The 22,355-nt window shown below is 55.3% G+C and overlaps 1 protein-coding gene across 2 annotated transcripts in view; it reads left to right on the top strand.

Annotated features, from left to right (window-relative positions):
- Nucleotides 1-22,355, top strand: part of LOC147116535 (uncharacterized) — a 107,542-nt gene that overhangs the window by 46,490 nt on the left and 38,697 nt on the right. For both annotated transcript variants that reach the window (XM_085991570.1, XM_085991569.1), the window contains exon 5: nucleotides 5,941-6,023. In XM_085991570.1, coding sequence (XP_085847696.1) covers nucleotides 5,941-6,023 — 83 coding nt within the window. The remainder of the gene's footprint in view (nucleotides 1-5,940; nucleotides 6,024-22,355) is intronic.

Below are 22,355 nucleotides of genomic sequence, written 5' to 3'. Positions count from 1 at the left end.
CCGATGCTCCTACCCTTGGTGAATTACAATTTCTACCGCTTCTATGTGGTGCATCCTATGTTGCTTTAGCAGAGGTAGAGGCATGCTGCTCAGATCCCTGCTGACTGCTGAGATGTTTTTGGCCTACGATCTCTGGGTGTTGGAGCCCATGAAGGCCCCACCAAAGACTGCTCCACTTGCACCTGTGCAGGAGCAGACTTGGCGATTGGGAGACGAGACAGCATGTGGGGTACTGGCTATGAGAGCAGCAACAGGTGAGAAGTGGGAATGCTTTGAGTGGAGCTCCCAATTCCATGTTCCCTTTCGCCATCATCCCTCTCCTGGGCCAGTGCCACATCACTCCTACCATTCTGCTGCAGACCAGCTTGGTGAAGATCAGTGATGCATTGTAAGACCATGGATACGGTATCTGGCATTGTTTAAGGTGGCAGACAACTCTTGCATGGCCATGGTCATGGCCTGCATGGACTCATTTGAGAGCCGTGCTTGAAGCGCCATGGAGGCGGACACTCTCTCCAGGGCAGACATTCTCGCAATTCCCTTCACCACCAATCCACTAGTGATTGAGTTGGACTCCTCCATCCTCTCCGCTGTTGTGGAGTGTGCGCGTGGCACGTCTGTCAGTACCTGGCTAAGTTGCTGATGCACCTCTAGCAGTCTCCTTCTCAATGATAGCTCCTGAGGTTCAGCATCTACATTGAGCAGAGCTTGGAGAAGATTGTGTCCCCACCCCTGACGCATACTCTCCACAGCTGTCCCTGCCATCAGTGTCTGCTTGTGCTTACTTGTGAGTTGTGAGTCACCAGGTGAAAACCCAATTAACTGTTTAAGTGGACCCACTGAAGTGTGAGTATTTGCACTGGTGCATGTCTGTACGTCCTGTGATGGTGCATTCTCAGAAGGAATGAGGTCCTCTGAGAAATTGTCCTTATTGATGTCCTATGACAATTGCTGTATGCAAGAAGGCACTGGAAGACAAAAGAAAGGGATATGATTTAGTTGTGGCAAAGTCACAATCTTGACAATCACCATTCTTAGTCATCTCATAGTTCAGTCATTGATGAAATAAAGTCAGTGTGCCAGAGATATTTGTAACTCTGTCACCAGCTATCTGCGAGTTCACTATCTGCGAGTTCGCTGTCTCTCTATCTCTGATTGAGAGGGATGCAGATGTGCCACGTATCTCCAGGGCGGACTCCTCTGCATCTGTGAGCTGGACTATTTGTGGCGGCCCACCTCCAGTTCTCTCCCTCTTCTTTGCGTTTTGCATTCCCTTCTCCTACAAGGGGTAAAAAAACAGACCTGTGAGTAAGTGAAGGTGAGGATTTCACCCAATAGACGCAGTGCATTTGGTGAGGGTGACTATGAGACAGATGCATTCCATTCCATAAGGATTGGGGTGAGTGGCAAAGGTGGATGGATAAATGCAGAGGTGATGAAGTGCATAGAAAGTGAAGGCTGGGTTCTGCTGGAAGTTGAGTGGGTGGAAGGAGTGATGTGATGGAGTATGCTTGGCAAGGTAGAGTGAAAGGGGGCTAGGGTTTAAACCACAGGTGTAGGTGAATCAGCAAATATACTCACTTTTCCTGACCTGGATAGGTCATTAAATCGTTTCCTACATTGCATCCATGATCCGGGCACAATGCTCCTGCTGCTCACCTCCTCAACTGTCTCCTACCTTCTTGGTGAGAGCCGCAGGTTTCCTCCTCCGATTGCTGGGAAAAGTATGTCCCTCCTGCTCCTGGCTGCACCCAGCAGTAGTTCCAGTGATGTGTCATTGAATCTGGCTGCTGCCCTTGCTCTATGTCCACCATCCATCATGAACACCTCCAATTTCCATCTGTACATTGTCCCTTTAAATACAGCTGAGATCGCATCATGTGGATGCGCATCACGCCCGCTGCGCATATTGGAGATGCGGAAACCAGAGGTAAAAATGAATTGCTTCAATTGTGTTGCGATCGCAGAGTCCGACCCACTGAGTTGACTTCCGGGTTTCGCCCATGCAATTCCACCCCCCCTTGCTCGGAATCCGCCTTCAGATTAATATCAGAGCCTGGATGTCTGTGTCAGCTTGTGTACCTTGCCCCACCCTTGCAACATTTGACTCTGCCTTCAACTTTTGATCATGCTCTGCCACCTCTGACTCCACTCCTGCAGCATTTAGGATTTCATAAGTATTTGGTTATATTTACATAATAAAGTCAGGAAGAAATGCATTTCATTTTCAAAAAATACAACCTTGAGTTGAGCTTCAAACCCTCGCATCCAGCTCATCAAAAGATTGTGTAATTCCAGTTGTGGAACATTGCCAGCTCTGTCCCTCCCCCACTCCCACCAACGCCGAAACCCTCAGAGACACAGTTGCCACCTCTAGGCTTTGCTTTTTCAACACCTTGTTAGCTGGTCTCCCAAATTCGATCCTGCACAAATTCTAACAGATCCAGAACTCTGCCTACAAGCTCTGCTCACCCATTACCCCAGCTCCACTAACTCCCCATCCTCCAACACACTGGGGATAATTTTCAATTTTACCACCCGGGCAGTAAACTGGCGGAGTGGATCACCCGCCCATTAAAGAAACTGTCGATTTTTGTTCCATTGTTTGAAGTTGAAAAATTACCTCCCATTGACTTCAGAATCCTCACCCTCATTTAGAAATCCTGTCAGGGCCAAGCTCAATCTTATCTCTGCAACCTCCCCTAGCCCTACACCCAGCATGTGTTTTGCATTTGCAGGATTTAAAAGTCACTTGGTACAACTATTGTTTCCAATGTGGCTGTAAACACCACACTAAAAATTAAATAAAGTGGCATACTAAGAAATGTATTCCTAGAAAATAATCAGAAATGATTCTTTGTGACTGTCCTAATTTTAAAAATTGCTCATTTATTAAAAAAATTGTAATATATTATACATAGAACCTCCCTGTAATTAATTATTGCAAATTTCACGACAAACACGCAGTAATGATGTCAGATTATAATAACTTTTTTGTGAATATAATCATTTATCGAGGACATAAGTAAACATCAGCCAGACATAATCAACTCATTTCACTTTCTTTCATAAATTAGCATTTTTTTTAAGCAAAGTTGAAAGTTCACATCTGGAATTCATGTCAATTATCTGAAAGTGAAGAAAACCAATGATTAAAGATTAAGGTAAAAGGGAGTGTTGACAGTGTATTAGTTTTATGGTTCCATTAATTTCTGCAGTTCAACTTCAACATTTACAGGAAAGGATTTTTACAATATTATCATAAGGCAACAATTCAATACACTGTGGTTACCCAGCAGTCATCTTTCAATATTCAAAGAGAAACTATTTCTGCTGGTTGTGGAGTCTAGGACTAGGGGACATAGTCTAAAAATTAGAGCCAGACCTTTCAGGAGTGAAATTAGGAAACACTTCTACACACAAAGGGTGGTAGAAGTTTGGAACTCTCTTCCACAAACGGCAATTGATGCTGGGTCAATTGTTAATTTTAAATCTGAGATTGATAGATTTTTGTTAACCAATGGTATTAAGGGATATGGGACAAAGGCAGGTATATGGAGTTAGGTCACAGATCAGCCATAATCTGGCAGAACAGGCTCGGAACTCCTGTTCCTATGTTCCAAAGGGTTAAATGATTACTAGCTTACCTCATCCCAAGGCCTGCTTTAAAATTATTTGCTCATACATGGATTCAGTTTTGCAGAGATGAAAATGTACATTCAGTACAGAACCACTGTTGGCAATTTTATTATTTGTATTTTTTCAATCTTATGGTGGAGTTTTACACTGTTGACTATAAATAGGGGACACACTTCTAGCCCTAATTTTTCAAATGATTGATTTGAAAAGATTTTTCTTTAAATTTTTGCAGCTATTTTCAACACAACAAATAAAAAATATTCCTAATTTGATTGAACAATGCCAGATACCCAAGACCAAACTAAAGTCAATGGGAATCGGGGGGGAAAACTCTCCACTGGCTGGAGTCATACCTAGCACAAAGGAAGATGGTTGTGGTGATTGAAGGCCAATCATCACAGCCCCAGGACATCGCTGCAGGAGTTCCTCAGGGCAGTGTCCTAGGCCCAACCATCTTCAGCTGCTTCATCAATGACCTTCCCTCCAACATAAAGTCAGAAATGGGGATGTTCGCTGATGAGTGCACAGTGTTCAGTGCCATTCACAACTCCTCAGATAATGAAGCAGTCCATGCCCGCATGCAACAAGACCTGGATGATGTTCAGGCTTGGGCTTATAAGTGGCAGGTAACATTCGTGCAACAGAAGTGCCAGGCAATGACTATCTCCAACAAGCGAGAGTCTAACCACCGCCCCTTGACATTCAGTGGCATTACCATTGCCGAATCCCCACCATCAACATCCTGGGGGTCACTATTGACCAGAAACTTAATTGGACCGGCCACATAAATACTGTGGCAACAAGAGCAGGTCAGAGGCTAGGTATTCTGCGGCAAGTGTCTCACCTCCTGACTCCCCAAAGCCTTTCTACCATCTACAAGGCACAAGTAAGGAGTGTGATGGAATACTTTTCACTTGCCTGGATGAGTGCAGCTCCAACAACATTCAAGAAGCTCGACACCATCCAGGACAAAGCAGCCCGCTTGATTGGCACCCCATCGACCACCTTAAACATTCAGGCCTAGAAATTGGCCTGAGGCGCCCAAGCGGCGCAAAGTTCGCCTGGGTGCTGGAATTTGCGCCGCGATCGCCGCATTAGCGATCGCTGCAAATTCAGTTGAAGTGCCCCTAGAGGGAGACGGGGTGCGGCTCGAGGCGCTCCGCGTCCCTCTTAGGGCGCTGAAAGTGAATTTCACAGCGCTACGTGCCGCAGCGCCACACGCTGCGGCACGGCACGCTGCAGTACTGCAGGCCTTCCTCCCACTGTTAAGGGGGAGGGGCCTGCAACAGCGCGAGCCCCGATCGCGAGTGCTGTCAAAAGAGTCCGGCACCAAGGAGAAGTGCCGGGCTCTCGGGAAACAGCCGGCAATGCCGCGGGGGGGGACCAGGAGGCCGGAGACGGAGGTGCTGGCAGGCGGCCGCCGAAAAAGTGGCCGCCCCATACCTCCACCTTAACTTGCGCCTCTGCCGGCACAGTAAGACCCTGTGAACCGGGCGCGGGTAGCGAACGGCGCAACTGCGGCGTTCGCTACCAATTATCGCGAACGGGGCGCGAATGGGGCGCTGCGCACACCGATGACGTCATCGGTGGCGGCGCAGCGCAAATGCCGAACGCCACCATTAGCACCCCTGCTGAATATCGTGGGAGGCGCAGCCAGTGGCGCTACAGCCACTGACTGCCTCTTTAGGCGCTAAGAGGTGGCGCTACTCACCCAATTTTTCCCCCTCAATCTCTCCACCACCGATGTACTGTGGCTGCAGTGTGTATGCACTGCAGCAACTCGCCAAGGCTTCTTCGGCAGCACCTCCCAAACCTGCGATCTCTTCCACCTAGAAGGACAAGGGCAGCAGGTGCATGGGAACACCACCACCTCCAAGTTCCCCTTCAAGTCACACACCATCCTGACTTAGAGGTATATCGCTGATCCTTCATCGTCGCTGGGTCAAAATCCTGGAACTCCCTACCTAACAGCACTGTGGGAGTGCCTTCACCACACAGACTGCAGCGGTTCAAAAATGTGGCTCACCACCACCTTCTCAAGGGCAATTAGGGATGGGCAATAAATGCTGACCTTGCCAGTGACGTCCACACCCCAGGAACAAATAAAAAAACAAAATCACTTCTTGAGGGCTTCATTCTGAATTCCAGATGCGATGTTAATATGCGATGCAGCTTATATTCATTCTGAGCTCCCCTTATTTTATGGGAGGTACCCTGTAGAGTAATAGTCTGAAAACATTTGTAAATTCAATACACTGTGGTTACCCAGCAGTCATTTTATTTTCAATCTTTCTGTCACAGCCCTTGATGATCAGTTACGACTACAAGAGTAGACTTACTGCGAATACAATTGTTGAACCACACATTTCCTTCAAAATGGACCAGTAAGTAAAGGATTATATTACATCACAGCATACACCCAAGATGTACTAAACTTAAATAAAATGCAAGAGTTCAGGTAAAGAATATAATCTGTCTTTTTTAATCAGAGAAATGGGGGGTGAAATTCAACTTTGGCGAATGTCGTTTGTTGTACACCCCACCCAATTTTCCTTTGACTTCAATAGAAAGTAAAGTCGGGTGGGGTGTATAATGGGCGCCCAATCCACTACTGCCCAATTTGTACCTCCGCCGAAGTTATATTTCAACCCCATGATGTCAAACAAGATCACGCAGTTCCATTTTATCTTTTCTTCCCCTTTCTATATCTTGGCAGGATGCTATTCTTTAGCTAATCTGCCAGAAAGAAACCGTGATATGTTTTCTCTCCCTAGTGACCCAGACAAGGAGATAATGGGGCTAATTGTACGAGGCCACATCAGAAGTAGGAGCCTGGCTGGTGGCAGCTGGAAAATTGGACGTACGGGGTTGTATGCCCGATTTGCTGCACACCACATTTTGCACTGCGTGATTTGGGGCAAAAAAACAAGGTCATGTTACTTGGAGGAGCAGTTCTCATTTACTTGGCTAAATATTTAATCAAGTTCCATGCTAAATCTTGTGACTTAAGGCAAGGTCCAACCAAAAGTGCAGATGTCACCCATAAAAAATGGGTACACTGGAACCCTGGAACCTAGCCTACTCAAGCAGCCTTCTTAAAGAGAGATGGCAGTTCCAGTTGCTGGTAAAAGGGGGGTAATTACATTTTGCTGCACGTTCCATGCATTATTTGGTTTCGCTGGATAGTCTGCCATTTCTGTTTTACTTCCTGATAATATTTTCCTTCAATATTCTTGGTTGCTGCTGTCATTAAATCACATCTCTGATTTTCTTCCTTTTTCTGTGTATCATTCCCTTACCCCCTCTTATTTCCCCCCTTATCTCAATCTTACAAAGATAGATGTAGACAAGGGAGGCCATTTGGCTCATTTAGTTTATCTCATTCAGCAGCAAATTGTCTCTTGAATGATTCCAAAGTTCTCGCATCCTGTAACCAACCTGAAACGCTATACAGGCATTAATCACTCTTTTCATGATGAAATGCTCCCTAATATCTGTCATAAACTTGCCCTTTACTAGTTTGTACCTAAATCCCATTATCCTGCAGTCATGGTTAAACAGTGCTCTGGATTAATCTTTTCTATTCCACTTATATATGATTGAAATTGATATTTACTGACCTTTGTAAACATTCCTTAATTTCCTGTGACTCTTGTAGGAGGTGCTGTAATAGTGTTTTCCTGGTTAGAGCACTCATGTTTTCAGTCAGAAAATCCTGTGACTACAATTCCCAATGAAAAAGCTTTGTCTGAGTCTGCCTGCAATTACACGGTGTGGCCACTGGAAGCTCTATATTCTACTTAGCAAGGAATCACCATCATTTCTGCTGTTTGAGATGATTGGCCAGGTTTTAGTTTCTTTTATCTATCTATATATATAAATCGGTACTTCTGTCTGTCTGTCTGTCTGTCATTCTGTCTGTCTGTCATCGCGTGTGCGTCTGTCGGGTATGCGCTCGAAAGTTACAGGGCGTACCTACGCGCGCGTTACCTCCAAAGAAAGCTTACGCTTCCGAGACGGTGTTAAGCGTATTTACGTTTCGGCCGGGCTAAAATCGCGCCCGCGGTATCCCAAAAACCTTAACATTCCGCTCATTAGCATCTCATTATCCGCTCATTAGCGACAAAGTGACCTCGAGCTCGACCAATCGTACACCGGGTTGCTGGCGTGTGCCGCCGGGTCAATCGGTGCGTGTGTGGCCGGGCCTTATCCTTCTGAACCGAGGTGAGTCGCCGCCATCTTGATTCCAAACTTTTCCTTTCTTTTTCCCGCTTTCTGCATCTTAAAAAAAAACGTTGCTTTTAAAACACATATTGTTTTTTAAAAAAATGATTTACAAAGTAATTAACTTATCTAATCTCATTAATTTTCCTACCTTTCCCCGTTTTTCCAGGTAGGCCTAGAAGCCTCGGCGTCTCCTCTGCACCCACGCCCGAGCTAGGCACCTCCCGGCCCCACTCGAAGGCTGGAGGGCCGAGCCTCAGCCCAGTGCCGCTAGGGAGCGCGCACAGCAGGAGCTGAGACGCGGCATCTCTCTCTGGCTCGGCCGGGGTCGGGGCTTGCTGAGCGTCCAGCGTTACCCTGGCAACCGGGCCCGCTGGCCGTCTCGCACAGCCGCAATCGGCGGTCTTCACCTCGGGGGGGGCCGCGACCCTCGGGGGGGGGGGGCCGCGACCCTCGGGGGGGGGCCGCGACCCTCGGGGGGGGCACGACCCTCAGGAGGGGCCGCAACCCTCGGGGGGGGGGCCGCGCGCGCAGCAGGAGCAGCTGAGACGCGGCGTCTCTCTCTCTGGCTCGGCCGGGGGGCGGGGCTTGGTCAGCGTCACGGTTACCCTGGCAACCGGGCCCGCCGGCCGAGCCAGAGAGAGACGCCGCGTCTCAGCTCCTGCTGTGCGCGCAATCGGCGGTCTTCACCTCGGGGGGGGGAGCGCGACCCTCGGGGGGGGGGGGCGCGACCCTCGGGGGGGTGGCGCGACCCTCGGGGGGGGTGGCGCGACCCTCGGGGGGGCCCCCCGCCCTCCCCTCCCTTCCCCCCGCCCTCCCTTCCCCGCCCTCCCCTCCCCCCTCCTCCTCCCCTCACCCCTCCCCTCCCCTCCCTCTCTTCCCCCCAGTCGCTCTCTCTCTTCCCCCCAGTCGCTCTCTCTCTTCCCCCCAGTCGCTCTCTCTCTCTCTTCCAACAACAACATTCCCTCGAAAAAGCCTCGGCACCGCCGGGCACTTCAGCTAGTCTATGGCCTAGAAATTCAGTTGCGTTCGCCAGCCGTTAGCGCCATAAGAGGAGTAGATTTCGAGCGCTAGGCACTTTGCGCCCGGGCGCAGAGCGATCTGCGCCTACGCCCAACTTCAGTTGACATTTTGCGCCGGCGTAAAGTGTTTGCGCGCGCTCAGCTGCGCGCGCACCTTATGATGTCATTTCGTCGTGCAACGCCGTTTGTGCGCCCCAAACAGAAACTTCAGTGGCGCCCGCCCAATGTGGGCGTGGCTCTGTTAAGAACTGTGAAGTGAAACGCAGCAGAGGCCCTGCGGGCCTCGGGGAGCGCTAATTAAAGGGCACTTAGACTGAGGTATAAAGGCCAGCCATTTTGCTGCAATGACTTTAGTACTTTGGATTTCTGGACAGAGACCAAGGAACAGACCTTACTGATTTGGGACAACATAGGAGAGGTATTTTTGGCTTCTGGCCAGAGCTTGGAAATTTGACTCATTGTGATTTCACTGTTTGCAAGTATATTATGGGGGCTGCATGGGGTTCCAACCCTCAGTTCCAGCATTATGTGCGAAGGGCTCGCAGACGCTGTGTGAGAGGGGCAGCCATGCCTAGACGCAGAGGGGCCATCAGGCGTCGGCAACGTAGGCCTTACCCACTCAGGGAATACCGGCAGCAGGTGTCCTATCTCACCATGACTGCCGCGCATTGTGTTAAGAGGCTGCGCTTCAGAAGGGAGGTGGTTGCAGAGATCTGCCAGCTGCTTCACAGAGATCTGCGTCCACAGCTGATGTGCAGGACGTCTCTGTCGGTGGAAGTGAAGGTCACGGTGGCTCTGAACTTTTATGCAAGCGGCTCCTTCCAAGCTGCTGCTGGGGACATAGCGAACATCTCCCAGTTCGCCGTGCATTGCTGCATCCGGCAGGTCACCGATGCCCTTTTCGCAAGGAGACACCAATTCATCTCCTTCCCCATGACCCTAGAGAGGCAGGAGCAGCATGCAGTCGGATTTGCCAGGATTGCCGACTTCCCCATGGTGCAGGGCGCCATTGACTGCACGCATGTGGCTATGCGGGCACCTATCGACAATGCCGAGGATTACCGCAACCGGAAGGGCTACCATTCCCTCAATGTACAGCTGGTGTGTGACCACAGGCAGCGCATCCTAGCTGTCAATGCCCGCTTTCCAGGAAGCAGCCACGATGCATTTATCCTGCGCCAGACTACTGTGGCTGACATGTTCCAGGCACAGCCTCCCCCAAGGGGATGGCTTATCGGGGACAAGGGCTACCCTTTGTGTACATGGCTCATGACCCCGCTCCGCGCGCCCAGGACCCCTGCTGAGGAGGCATACAACGAAAGCCATCAAGCCACAAGGAACATCATAGAGCAAACGATTGGCGTCCTCAAGCAACAGTTCCGCTGCCTGGATCGTTCCGGCGGATCTCTACAGTATTCGCCGGATAGAGTCTCCCAGTTCGTCGTCGTTTGCTGCATGCTGCACAACCTGGCTATCCGCAGGACTCAGGCACTGCCACCTCACGTTGGACCACCACCTCAGGAGGACGAGCAGGAGGACCATGAGGAGGAGGAGGAGGAGTACCAGCCCAGGAGGGAGCCACAAGGTCCAAGGGCCGTCCGCCGGCGGCTTATTGAACGACACTTCTAGGCCCCCTGTCAGGGAATGGCTTGTGGCAATGAACGCACCTGAATGCAGCCGTTCCGCAAGCCCTCAGCCGGTTAACGCAACAACCACTTGAAACATGACACATGGACAAGCTGAATAAATAAAAAGCTTTATTTAACAAACTCAGGGCCCTTCCCACATGAAACACAAAAACAGACAAGACCCCCAAAAAACAGTCAAAAACATATCTCACTCCCACAACCTGGGGAGGAATAACAAAACTTGTCCATCCAATTGGCCTTCATCCTCGGCCTTACCAAGACAAACCCCCCCATACAGAACACAAACACCCCCATCTAAAAAAACATTTGCCATCATCTTCGGCCTTACCAAAATAAACCCCCCCCATACAGAACACAAACACCCCCATATAAAAAAACATTTGGCAACACACTCTACTTGGTTTGCCGAGAGGGCGAGTCCTTGTGCAGGCTTCTCCGGCCCCTGCCCAACCTGCTGCTCCGCCTCAACCTGGGCCCTGTGGGTGTTGCAAGGCTGGGGGAAGGCTCCTGAGGGGCACAAAGCGTGACGGCAGATGCCCTTGGGGGTTGGCCTAGACGAGGTCCGGCCCTGGAGGGGCCAGCTGCTGACTGCTGCAGCTGTGGCTGGGCAGCATCAGTCTCTCCAGCAGCTCGTCGCAGCTTTGCTGGGGGAGTGGCAGTGGCGGCTGCAGCAATGGGGGCAAGCTGGCTGATGTCAGGCGCTCGCTGGTCGCCAGAGACACTGGCACTCGGCCGGGCTGGCACTGCAGCAAGCGCAGCAATCTGGTGAAGGCCAGACCGCTGTGCTGCAGCAGCGCGGCGGGTGCCCTGGCGATGCGTCCGTGACACAGCGAGTGTGACAGAAGTGAGTGCCCGTACTGCCCTGGTCTGTGCCCGCATCAGACCAGCCAGTGTCTGCACGGCACCACTCATGAACTCTCGACTCGCGTCCTGTGCTGCCGTGAGTTGTTCGACACCCCTGGCCTGTGAGTCCCCGAAATCGGCCACACTATGAGCCAGGGACTCAATGGCCTAAGGCAACTGTCCCACAACCCCCATGAACTCGGTGTGGCGCCGCTCCGAATCCGCGGACATTTGATCAAGGAGGCGCACCTCCTGGGCGAGGACCGTCTCCGGACTGGAGGCCGGACTCTCCCTCTGGGGAGAAGGCCGCTGAGCTGGCCGACCCTTCCCGCGTGGCTGGACGCCACTGGGCCCAGCAACTGCCCTCCCCTGCAACACCTCCCCCCTCTGGGGAGAAGGCAGCCGTGCTGCCCGACCCTTCCCGCGTGGCTGGACGCCACTGGGCCCAGCAACTGCCCTCCCCTGCAACACTTCCCCCCCCCCTGGGGAGAAGGCAGCCGTGCTGCCCGACCCTTCCCACGTGGCTGGACGCCACTGGGCACAGGAGCTACACCCCCCTGCAACACTTCCCCCTGGCTCTCCTCCAGGCAAGACGTGTCCCCTCCATTGCCATCCCCTGGCGCGGATGAGGGTTCCCCCGATGTGCCGCCTTCCTCTTGGTCCTCGTCGTCCTCCTCTTCCGAGGGACTGACACTCGCAGCTTCAGGGACCTCCTCCTCACCAGCTGAAAGCAGGAAGGCGCAAGAGTAGCTTTAGAGTGAGGACAGGGCATCAGCGAGGGAGGCATGAGTGGTGGCATTATGCGCATTGGTGGGACAGTGGCAAAGGATGTAGATCTGAAGCGCAAGGGGAACGAGAGAGGTCCAAACGGTCATTTCCTTACCATTGGGGCCCAGCACAGGGTCGGCATCTCCAATAGCAACGGGGCCAATCACCCGGGCACGCATGAGTCGAGCCACGCGCTCCTCCAGGTCACTGAGCTCCTGGAACTGGACACGGCCTCCCCCGGTGACAGTCCGGCTCTTCAGATTCTGCGCCAGCTTGGCCTGCAAGAGAAAGGACGGCCTCTAAGTACAGTGTGGTGCCCTGTTGTTGTGTGCACTGCCTCCCATGGTGGAATAGCTTGGCCAGTGTGTCAAGTGCAGAAAGTGCTACTGATGATCATGCCAGTGCCATAGCTGCTGGAGGAGGGCTGGCCATTAGGCCTTTGAGGTCCCTTTGCCCATAATGTGAGGTGCACATGCAAGGATGAGGAGGACACTGGAAAGGGTACTCACCCTGACCAACCGAGTGAGGTCGTTGAACTTCTTGCGGCATTGGTCACCAGTCCTGGGGACATCGCTGTTGGCTGTGACCCTCTGGGCGATTTCCCTCCAGGCTCTCCTGTACAGCCTCTTGGGAGCCTTCTTGCCACTGTCCGGGCACAAGATATCTCTTTTCTTCTCCAAACCCCTAAGCAGCACCCTCAAAGCATGCTCTGAGAAGCGCTGCGCTCGTTCACGGGCCTTCTGCATGGCTTCAGGCGCTATTTGGGTCCAGCAGCAGTGTTCAGGCCTAGCTGGAGGGCTGCAGTATCCAGGGCGTGGCAGCAGACCAAGTCGACCCTTCCCCCTTTAAGAGCTGGCCGGCGTCAGGGTGTCTGCTGTCAATCAAAACATGACCGCACCTGCGCTGCGCCCGGCCTCGGCGTTATCACTCTGCACCGCTGGCTTAGCGCCTAAAGATAGGGGTGCAACGCCAGTTTCAGCGCTCGCCCAAACTCCTTGGCCAAAGCGAAGTGGCCTCCACTTTCCGACGGGCGCTAACTTTAGCGCCCGCCCGACTTTACCGCCCCAAAAGTGGCTATACTGAATTTCTAGGCCATATTGTTTTAAAAAAAAATGATTTAGAAACGAATTAACTTATCTAATCTCATTAATTTTCCTACCTTTCCCCGTTTTTCCAGGTAGGCCTCGAAGCCTCGGCTTCTCCTTCGCACCCACGCCCCAGCTAGGCACCTCCCGGCCCCACTCGAAGGCTGGAGGGCCGAGCCTCAGCCCAGCGCCGCTAGGGTGCGCGCGCAGCAGGAGCTGAGACGCGGCGTCTCTCTCTGGCTCGGCCGGGGGGCGGGGCTTGCTGAGCGTCAAGCGTCACCCTGGCAACCGGCCCCCCGGCCGTCTCGCACAGCCGCAATCGGCGGTCTTCACCTCGGGGGGGGGCGGCCGCGACCCTCGGGGGGGGGGGGGCTGTGACCCACGGGGGGCCGCGACCCTCGGGGGGGGGGGCGCCAAGCGTCACCCTGGCAACCGGCTCCCCGGCCGTCTCGCACAGCCGCAATCGGCGGTCTTCACCTCGGGGGGGGGGGGCGCGACCCTCGGGGGGGGCCCCCCACCCTCCCCCCTCCCCCTTCCCCCCCTTCCCTCTCCCCCTTCCCCCCCTTCCCTTCCCCCCCTCCCCCCCGCCATTCCCCCCTCCCCTTCCCCCTTCCCTCCCTTCCCTTCCCCCCCTTCCCCCCGCCATTCCCCTCCCTCCCCTTCCCCCTTCCCTCCCTTCCCTTCCCCCCCTTCCCCCCCCGCCCTCCCTCACCCCCGCCCTCCCTTCCCCCCCACCCTCCCTCCCCCCCGCCCCCCCACCCTCCCTTCCTCCCACCCGCCCCCCCCCCTCCCTCCCCCACCCCCCCCAGTCGCTCTCTCTCTCTCTCTTCCAACAACAACATGCCCTCGAAAAAGCCTCGGCACCGCCGGGCACTTCAGCTAGTCTATATATATAAATCGGTACTTCTGTCTGTCATTCTGTCATTCTGTCTGTCTGTCTGTCATCGCGCGTGCGTCTGTCGGGTATGCGCTCGAACGTTACAGGGCGTACCTACGCGTGCGTTACCTCCAAAGAAAGCTTACGCTTCTGAGACGGTTTTAAGCGTATTTACGTTTCGGCCGGGCTAAAATTGCGCCCGCGGTATCCCAAAAACCTTCAACGTTCCGATCATTAGCATCTCATTATCCGCTCATTAGCGACAGAGTGACCTCGAGCTCGACCAATCGTACGCCAGGTTGCTGGCGTGTGCCGCCGGGCCAATCGGTGCGTGTGTGGCCGGGCCTTATCGTTCTGAACCGAGGTGAGTCGCCGCCATCTTGATTCCAAACTTTTCCTTTCTTTTTCCCGCTTTCTGCGTCTTTAAAAAAAACATTGCTTTTAAAACACATAGGCCTAGAAATTCATTGACGCCACTTTTGGGGCGCTAAAGTGGGGCGCCCGCTAAAGTTTGTGGCCACCGCCAAATCTATGCCACTTCTCCGATATTCATTAGCTTCGCCCTACTAGCTCGGGCGAGCGCTAAAACTGCTGCTGGACGCCTCTCTTTGGGCGCTAAGCCGGAGGTGGTGATCGATAGCGCCGAGGCCGGGCGCAGCGCAGGTGCGGCCATCTCGTGATTGACAGCAGACACCCTGGCGCCGGCCAGCTCTTAAGGGGGAAGGGTCGACTGTGTCTGCTGCCACGCCCTGGATAGTGGAGCCCTCCAGCTAGGCCTGAACACTGCTGCTGGACCCAAATAGCGCCTGAAGACATGGAGAAGGCCCGTGAACGTGCGCAGCGCTTCTCAGAGCGTGATCTGAGTGTGCTGCTTGCTGCTGTGGAGAAGAGGCGCCATGTTTTGTACCCGGACAATGGCAAGAAGGCGACGGTCCGCGTCTACAGGAGAGCCTGGAGGCATGTCGCCAGCAAGCTGTCAGCCAACAGCGACGTCCCCAGGACCGGTGCCCAATGCCGCAAAAAGTTAAATGACCTCACACGCATTGTCAGGGTGAGTGCCCTTTCCAATGACCTCCTCATCCTTGCATGTGCACCTCACATTATGGGCAAAGGGACCTGAAAGCTCTAATGGCCAGCCTTCATCCAGCAGCTATGGGACAGGCATGAGCATCAATTGCACATTCTGCACTTAACACACTGGCCAAGCTATTCCACCATGGGAGGCATTGCACACCAGATCATGGCGACACACTGGCCAGGCTATTCCACCATGGGAGGCAGTGCACACCAGATCATGGCGACACACTGGCCAGGCTATTCCACCATGGGAGGCAGTGCACACAAGATCACGGCGACACACTGTACTTAGAGGCCGTCCTTTCTCTTGCAGGCCAAGCTGGCGAATAATCGCAAGAGCCGGACTGCGACCGGGGGAGGCCGACCCCATATCCAGCCACTCACCGACCTGCAACATCGCGTGGAGCGCCTCATGGGTGGCCGGGTGATTGGGCCCGTTGCATGTGGAGATGCCGACCCTGTTCTGGGCAGCAATGGTAAGGACATCACCTTTTGCACCTCTCTCGTCCCACTTGCGCATCAGATCTACATCCTTTGCCACTGTCCGACCAATGCGCTGAATGCCACCACTCATGCATCCCGCACTGACGCCCTCTCCTCACTCTAAAGCTACTCTTGTGCCTTCCTGCTTTCAGATGGTCAAGAGGAGGTCCCTCAACTTGCCAGTGACAGACCCTCCGAGGAGGAGCAGGAGGAGGAGCAAGAGGAAGGCGGCCCATCAGGGGAACCCTCAGCCGCGGCCACCCAGGCCAATGTAGGGGACACGTCTTCCCTGGAGGGCAGCGTGGCGGAAGTGTCGAAGGGGAGGGGAGCTCCTGGGATCCTGCGTGCTGCAGAAAGGCGGGAGGGGGGTGAAAGCTCGGCGGCCTTCTCCCCAGAGGGGGGATGCGTCGGAGGGGAGTCCAATTGCTGGGCCCAGCGGCCTCCAGCAACGCAGGAAGGGTCGGCCAGCTCGGCGGCCTTCTCCCCAGAGGGAGAGTCCGGCCTCCAGTCAGGAGATGCTCTTCACCGAGGAGATGGAACGCCTCGAGGACTTGTCCGCGGACTCGGAGCGCCGGCACACGGAGCTCATGGCGGCAGTGGCACGGTTGCCTGAGTCCATCGATTCCCTCTCTCGGAGTGTGGCCGAGTTCGGGCCCTTAGAGGCCACCAGTCGGGCGGAATACCAGGCAGATCTGTCAGCGACTGGCCAGGTGATCAGTGGTGCCGTCCAGTCACTGGCTGCTCTGCTGCGGTCAGTGAACAGGTCAACACGGGCACTCACTGCTGCCACACTCGCTGTGTCAGCCAGGCATCGCCAGGGCACCCGGCGCGCTGCAGCAGCACAGCGGTCTGTCCCTCGGCAGATTGGTGCACATGCTGCAGTGCTGGCCCGGGCGAGTGCCAGTGTCTCAGGCGACCAGCGAGCGCCTGCCATCCGCCAGCTTGCCGCCACTGCCACTCCCCCAGTGGAGCTGCCAGGAGCTGCTGCAGCGACTGATGCTGGCCAGCCACAGCTGCAGCAATCAACAGCCGCCCGCTCGACGGCCAGACCTCTACTAGGCCGACCCCCAAGGGCTTCTGCCGTCACGACATGTGCCCCTCAGGAGCCTGCCCCCAGCCTTGCAGCAGCCAATGGCCTTACTTTGAGGCGGAGCAGCAGGGCGGGCAGGGGCCACCCAAAGATGGCCAAGGCATCGCCGTAGCGGGCCAAATAGTCGAATGTGTGGCCATTTGTGTTTGTTTCTTGAGGCCGAGAATTGGATGTTTGTTTTTGAAGGCCGATGATGTGATGTTTGTTTTTGACGAAGGCCGAGAATGACGGCCATTTTAGTTGCCCTATTTTGTTAATCCTCTCCAGGTTGTGGGAGCGAGTAATGTGTTTGAGTGTTTTTTGGGGGTTTCGTCTGTTTTTGGTTTTCATGTGGGAAGGGCCCAGAGTTTGTACAATAAAGCATTTTATTTATTAACATTGTCCATGTTTGATCTTTGAAGTGTTTGTTGCCTTAACCGGCTGAGGGCTTGCGGAGCGGCTGCAATCATGTTCTATCATTGGCACAAGCCATTCCCTGACGGGGGCCTAGAAGTGACGTTCAATAAGCCGCCGACGGGCGGCCCTTGGACCTTGGGCGTCCCTCCTGGGCTGGTACTCCTCGTCCTCGTCGTCCTCATGCTCCTCCTGCTCCTCCTCCTGAGGTGGTGGTCCAACGTGAGGTGGCAGTGCCTGAGTCCTGCAGATAGCCAGGTTGTGCAGCATGCAGCAAACGACGACGAATTGGGAGACTCGATCCTGCGAATACTGGAGGGCTCCCCCGGAGCGATCGAGACAGCGGAACCGTTGCTTGAGCACGCCGATTGTTCTATGAGGTTCCTCGTCGCTTGATGGCTCTCGTTGTATGCCTCTTCAGCAGGGGTCGTGGGCGCGCGGAGCGGGGTCATGAGCCAGGTACACAAAGGATAGCCTTTGTCCCCGATACGCCATCCTCTTGGGGGAGGCTGTGCCTGGAACATGTCAGCCACAGTTGTCTGTCGCAGGATAAAGGCATCGTGGCTGCTGCCTGGAAAGCGGGCATTGACAGCTAGGATGCGCTGCCTGTGGTCACACACCAGCTGTACATTGAGGGAATGGTAGCCCTTCCGGTTGCGGTACTCCTCGGCATGCTCAAGAGGTGCCCGCAAAGCCACATGTGTGCAGTCAATGGCGCCCTGCACCATGGGGAAGCCCGCTATTCTTGCAAACCCCACTGCACGCTGCTGCTGCTTGTCCAGGGTCATGGGGAAGGAGATGAATTGATGTCTCCTTCTGAAAAGGGCTTCGGTCACCTGGCGGATGCAGCAATGCACGGCGAACTGGGAGATGTTAGCGATGTCCCCAGTAGCGGATTGGAAGGAGCCGGAGGCATAGAAGTTGAGAGCCACCGTCACCTTCACTGCCACCGACAGAGACGTCCTGCGCATTAGCTGTGGCTGCAGATCTCTCTGAAGCAGCCGGCAGATGTCTGCAACCACCTCCCTTCGGAATCGCAGCCTCTTAACACACATCGCGGCAGACATGGTCAGATAGGAGGTCTGCTGGCGGTATACCCTGCGTGGGTAAGGCCTCAGTTGGCGACGCCTGTTGCCCCCTCTGCGTCTAGCCAGGGCTGCCACTCTCTCACGGCGTCTGTAAGCCCTTCTGGCATAAGGCTGAAATTCAGCGTTGCCACCCAATGCAGCCCCCATTATATGCTGGCAAACACTGAGCTCTGAATGAAGGCAAAGATAATTGGTAAGCTCTGGCCTGAGCCAAAAATACCTGTCCAAGTGTTGGTCCAAACCAGTAAACTCTCCTCCTTGGTCTCTGTCCAAAAAACCGTTGCACAAGAGTGAATGCTGCAAAATGGCTGGCCTTTATACTGCAGGGTAAGTGCCCTTTAATTTGCGCTCCCCGCGGCCTGGCTGGCCTGTGTACCGTTCCACTTCACAGTCGCTCGGGCCGCCCGGCGCACAATGGGCCGGCGCGAGTGAAGTTCCGGTTTGGGGCGCACAAAGGGCGTTGCACTATTAAATGACGTCATGATCTGCGCGCGCAGCAGGGCATGCGCTAAGACTTTGCGCCGGCGCTAAATGTGTCCTGAAGTTGGGGCGAGGTGCAGATCGCGCTGCGCCCGGGCGATAAGCGCCAACGCTCGAGATCTACTCCTCCTAAGGCGCTAACGGCTGGCGCGCCCAACTGAATTTCTAGGCCATATTGTTTAAAAAAAAAATGATTTAGAAACGAATTAACTTATCTAATCTCATTAATTTTCCTACCTTTCCCCGTTTTTCCAGGTAGGCCTCGAAGCCTCGGCTTCTCCTTCGCACCCACGCCCGAGCTAGGCACCTCCTGGCCCCACTCGAAGGCTGGCGGGCCGAGCCTCAGCCCAGCGCCGCTAGGGTGCGCGCGCAGCAGGAGCTGAGACGCGGCGTCTCTCTCTGGCTCGGCCGGGGGCGGGGCTTGCTGAGCGTCAAGCGTCACCCTGGCAACCGGCCCCCCGGCCGTCTCGCACAGCCGCAATCGGCGGTCTTCACCTCGGGGGGGGGGGGCGGTGGGGGGGCGCGACCCTCTGGGGGGGGCGCGACCCATGGGGGGGCCGCGACCCTTGGGGGGGGCGCGACCCTTGGGGGGGGGGCTGCGACCCTCGGGGGGGGCCGCGACCCTCGGGGGGGGCCCCCGCCCTCCCTCCCCCCCCCGCGCTCCCCTCCCCTTCCCCCCCTCCCCCCTTCCGTTCCCCCCTCCCCCCCTTCCCCCCCTGCCCTTCCCTTCCGCCCCCCCGCCCTCCCTTCCCCCCCACCGCCCTCCCTCCCCCCCACCCTCCAGTCGCTCTCTCTCTCTCTCTCTTCCAACAACAACATGCCCTCGAAAAAGCCTCGGCACCGCCGGGCACTTCAGCTAGTCTATCTATCTATATATATAAATCGGTACTTCTGTCATTCTGTCTATCTGTCTGTCTGTCATCGCGTGTGCGTTGCGGGTATGCACTCGAAAGTTACAGGGCGTACCTACGCGCGCGTTACCTCCAAAGAAAGCTTACGCTTCCGAGACGGTTTTAAGCGTAATTACATTTCGGCCGGGCTAAAATTGCGCCCGCGGTATCCCAAAAACCTTCAACATTCCACTCATTAGCATCTCATTATCCGCTCATTAGCGACAGAGTGGCCTCGAGCTCGACCAATCGTACGCCGGGTTGCTGGCGTGTGCCGCCAGGCCAATCGGTGCGTGTGTGGCCGGGCTTTATCATTCTGAACCGAGGTGAGTCGCCGCCATCTTGATTCCAAACTTTTCCTTTCTTTTTCCCGCTTTCTGCGTCTTAAAAAAAAACGTTGCTTTTAAAACACATATTGTTTTAAAAAAAAAATGATTTAGAAAGTAATTAACTTATCTAATCTCATTAATTTTCCTACCTTTCCCCGTTTTTTCCAGGTAGGCCTAGAAGCCTCGGCGTCTCCTCCGCACCCACGCCCGAGCTAGGCACCTCCCGGCCCCACTCGAAGGCTGGAGGGCCGAGCCTCAGCCCAGCGCCGCTAGGGTGCACGCGCAGCAGGAGCTGAGATGCGCTGTCTCTCTCTGGCTGGCCGGGGGGCGGGGCTTGCTGAGCGTCCAGCGTTACCCTGGCAACCGGGCCCGCCGGACGTCTCCCACAGCCGCAATCGGCGGTCTTCACCTCGGGGGGGGGGCCGCGACCCTCGGGGGGGGCGGGGGGGCCGCGACCCTCGGGCGGGGGGTGGGGGGCCGCGCGCGCAGCAGGAGCAGCTGAGACGCGGCGTCTCTCTCTCTGGCTTGGTCAGCGTCACGGTTACCCTGGCAACCGGGCCCGCCGGCCGAGAGAGACGCCGCGTCTCAGCTCCTGCTGCGCGCGCAATCGGCGGTCTTCACCTCGGGGGGGGGGGGACCCTCGGGGGGGCGGGGGGCGCGCGCAATCGGCGGTCTTCACCTCGGGGGGCGACCCTCGGGGGGGGCGCCCCTCTCCCCCCCCCTCCCTTCACCCCCTCCCTCCTTTCCTCCCCCCCCGCCCTCCCTTCCCCGCCCTCCCCCTCACCCCTCCCTCCCTTCCCCGCCCTCCCCCTCCCTCCCCCCCACCCTCCCTTCCCCTCCCCCCGCCCTCCCTTCCCCTCCCCCTGCCCTCCCTTCCCCTCCCTCCCCTCCCCCCGCCCTCCCTTCCTCTCCCCCTCCCTTCCCCACCCTCCCCCTCCCCTCCCCCCCGCCCTCGCTTCCCCGCCCTCCCCTCCCCCTCCCTCTCCCTCCCCCCCTCCCCTCCCTCTCTTCCCTCCAGTCGCTCTCTCTTCCCCCCAGTCGCTCTCTCTGTTCCCCCCGTCGCTCTCTCTCTTCCCCCCAGTCGCTCTCTCTCTTCCCCCCAGTCACTCTCTCTCTTCCCCCCAGTCTCTCTCTCTCTTCCCCCAGTCGCTCTCTCTCTCTCTCTCTTCCAACAACAACATTCCCTCGAAAAAGCCTCGGCACCGCCGGGCACTTCAGCTAGTATATATATAAACGGATCAATCTGTCTGTCTGTCTGTCCTTCGGTGTGCGTCTGTCCGGCTATGCACTCGAAAGTTATAGAGCGTACCTACACGTGCGTTACATCAAAAGAAAGCTTACCATTCCAAAACGGTCGTAAGCGTATTTACGTTTCGGCCGGACAAAAATTGCGCCCGCGGTATCCAAAAAACGTTCAAAATTCCGCTCATTAGCATCTCATTATCCGCTCATTAGCGATAGAGTGACATCGAGGTCGATCAATCGTACACCAGGTTCCTGGCGCGTGCGGGCGGGCCCTCCTACAGTCGAGTGACGTGACGATTGACCAATCCTACACTTCAGTGACCTGATGGTTGACCAATTGGTGCGTGTGTGGGCGGGCTAATAATTCTGAACTGAGGTGAGTGTCAGCCATCTTGATTCTTAACTATTCATTTATTTTTCCCATCGGGGTTTTATCTTTTTAAAAAAAAATACAAACATTTCGGCCATTTCCTCCACACTTGCATTGGAAATCAACTTTTAAATTTTTTTTAAAAAACCAGGGAGCGCTTTCCGACAAAGATGTCGCGGTTTTCATTCGGAGGCAGACGGGGGTGGGGGGGTGGGTGGGAGAACGTTTAATGGCTTTTTCCCCGCATTAATTACCGACTTTAAAAAATTTTACTTCAGTTTTTTCCTAAAAATATAAATAAACTCTCTGTTCATAGCTCCTTATTTCTCTCGGGGTTTTATCATTAAAAAAAAACATTTCGGCTCCTTCTCCTCACGTCACCTAGCAACAGTAACCAGGGAAGCCTCAGTCCAACACAAGGAACGACTACAACTACCAGCATGCTGTGTGCAAGCTGCACATGCGCATTCAGGATGTAACTGGGCGTGCTCCGACTCACTCGCTCCCTCCCTCCAGTCCCGGGCGGCGTCTCAAGCCCGAGACACAGAGCGCGGTAGCGCAGGCCCAGCCGCAATTGGCAGTCTTCAAGCCGGCTCGGTGGGGCTGGTGCTTGGGAGGGGTGGGGGCCGGTGCTCGGGAGGGGTGGGGGCCGGTGCTCAGGAGGAGGGGGGGTGGTGCTCGGGAGGAGGAGGAGGGGGGGGCGGTGCTCGGGAGGAGGAGGAGGGGGGGGGCGGTGCTCGGGAGGAGGAGGGGGGGGGCGGTGCTCGGGAGGAGGAGGGGGGGGCGGTGCTCGGGAGGAGGGG

Source organism: Somniosus microcephalus, chromosome 6 (assembly GCF_052327205.1).
Source record: "Somniosus microcephalus isolate GS21.2 chromosome 6, FLI_Smic_1.0, whole genome shotgun sequence".
NCBI lineage: Eukaryota > Metazoa > Chordata > Chondrichthyes > Squaliformes > Somniosidae > Somniosus > Somniosus microcephalus.
The sequence above is the reverse complement of the archived record's forward strand: the minus strand, read 5'-3'. Positions and strand labels throughout refer to the sequence as shown.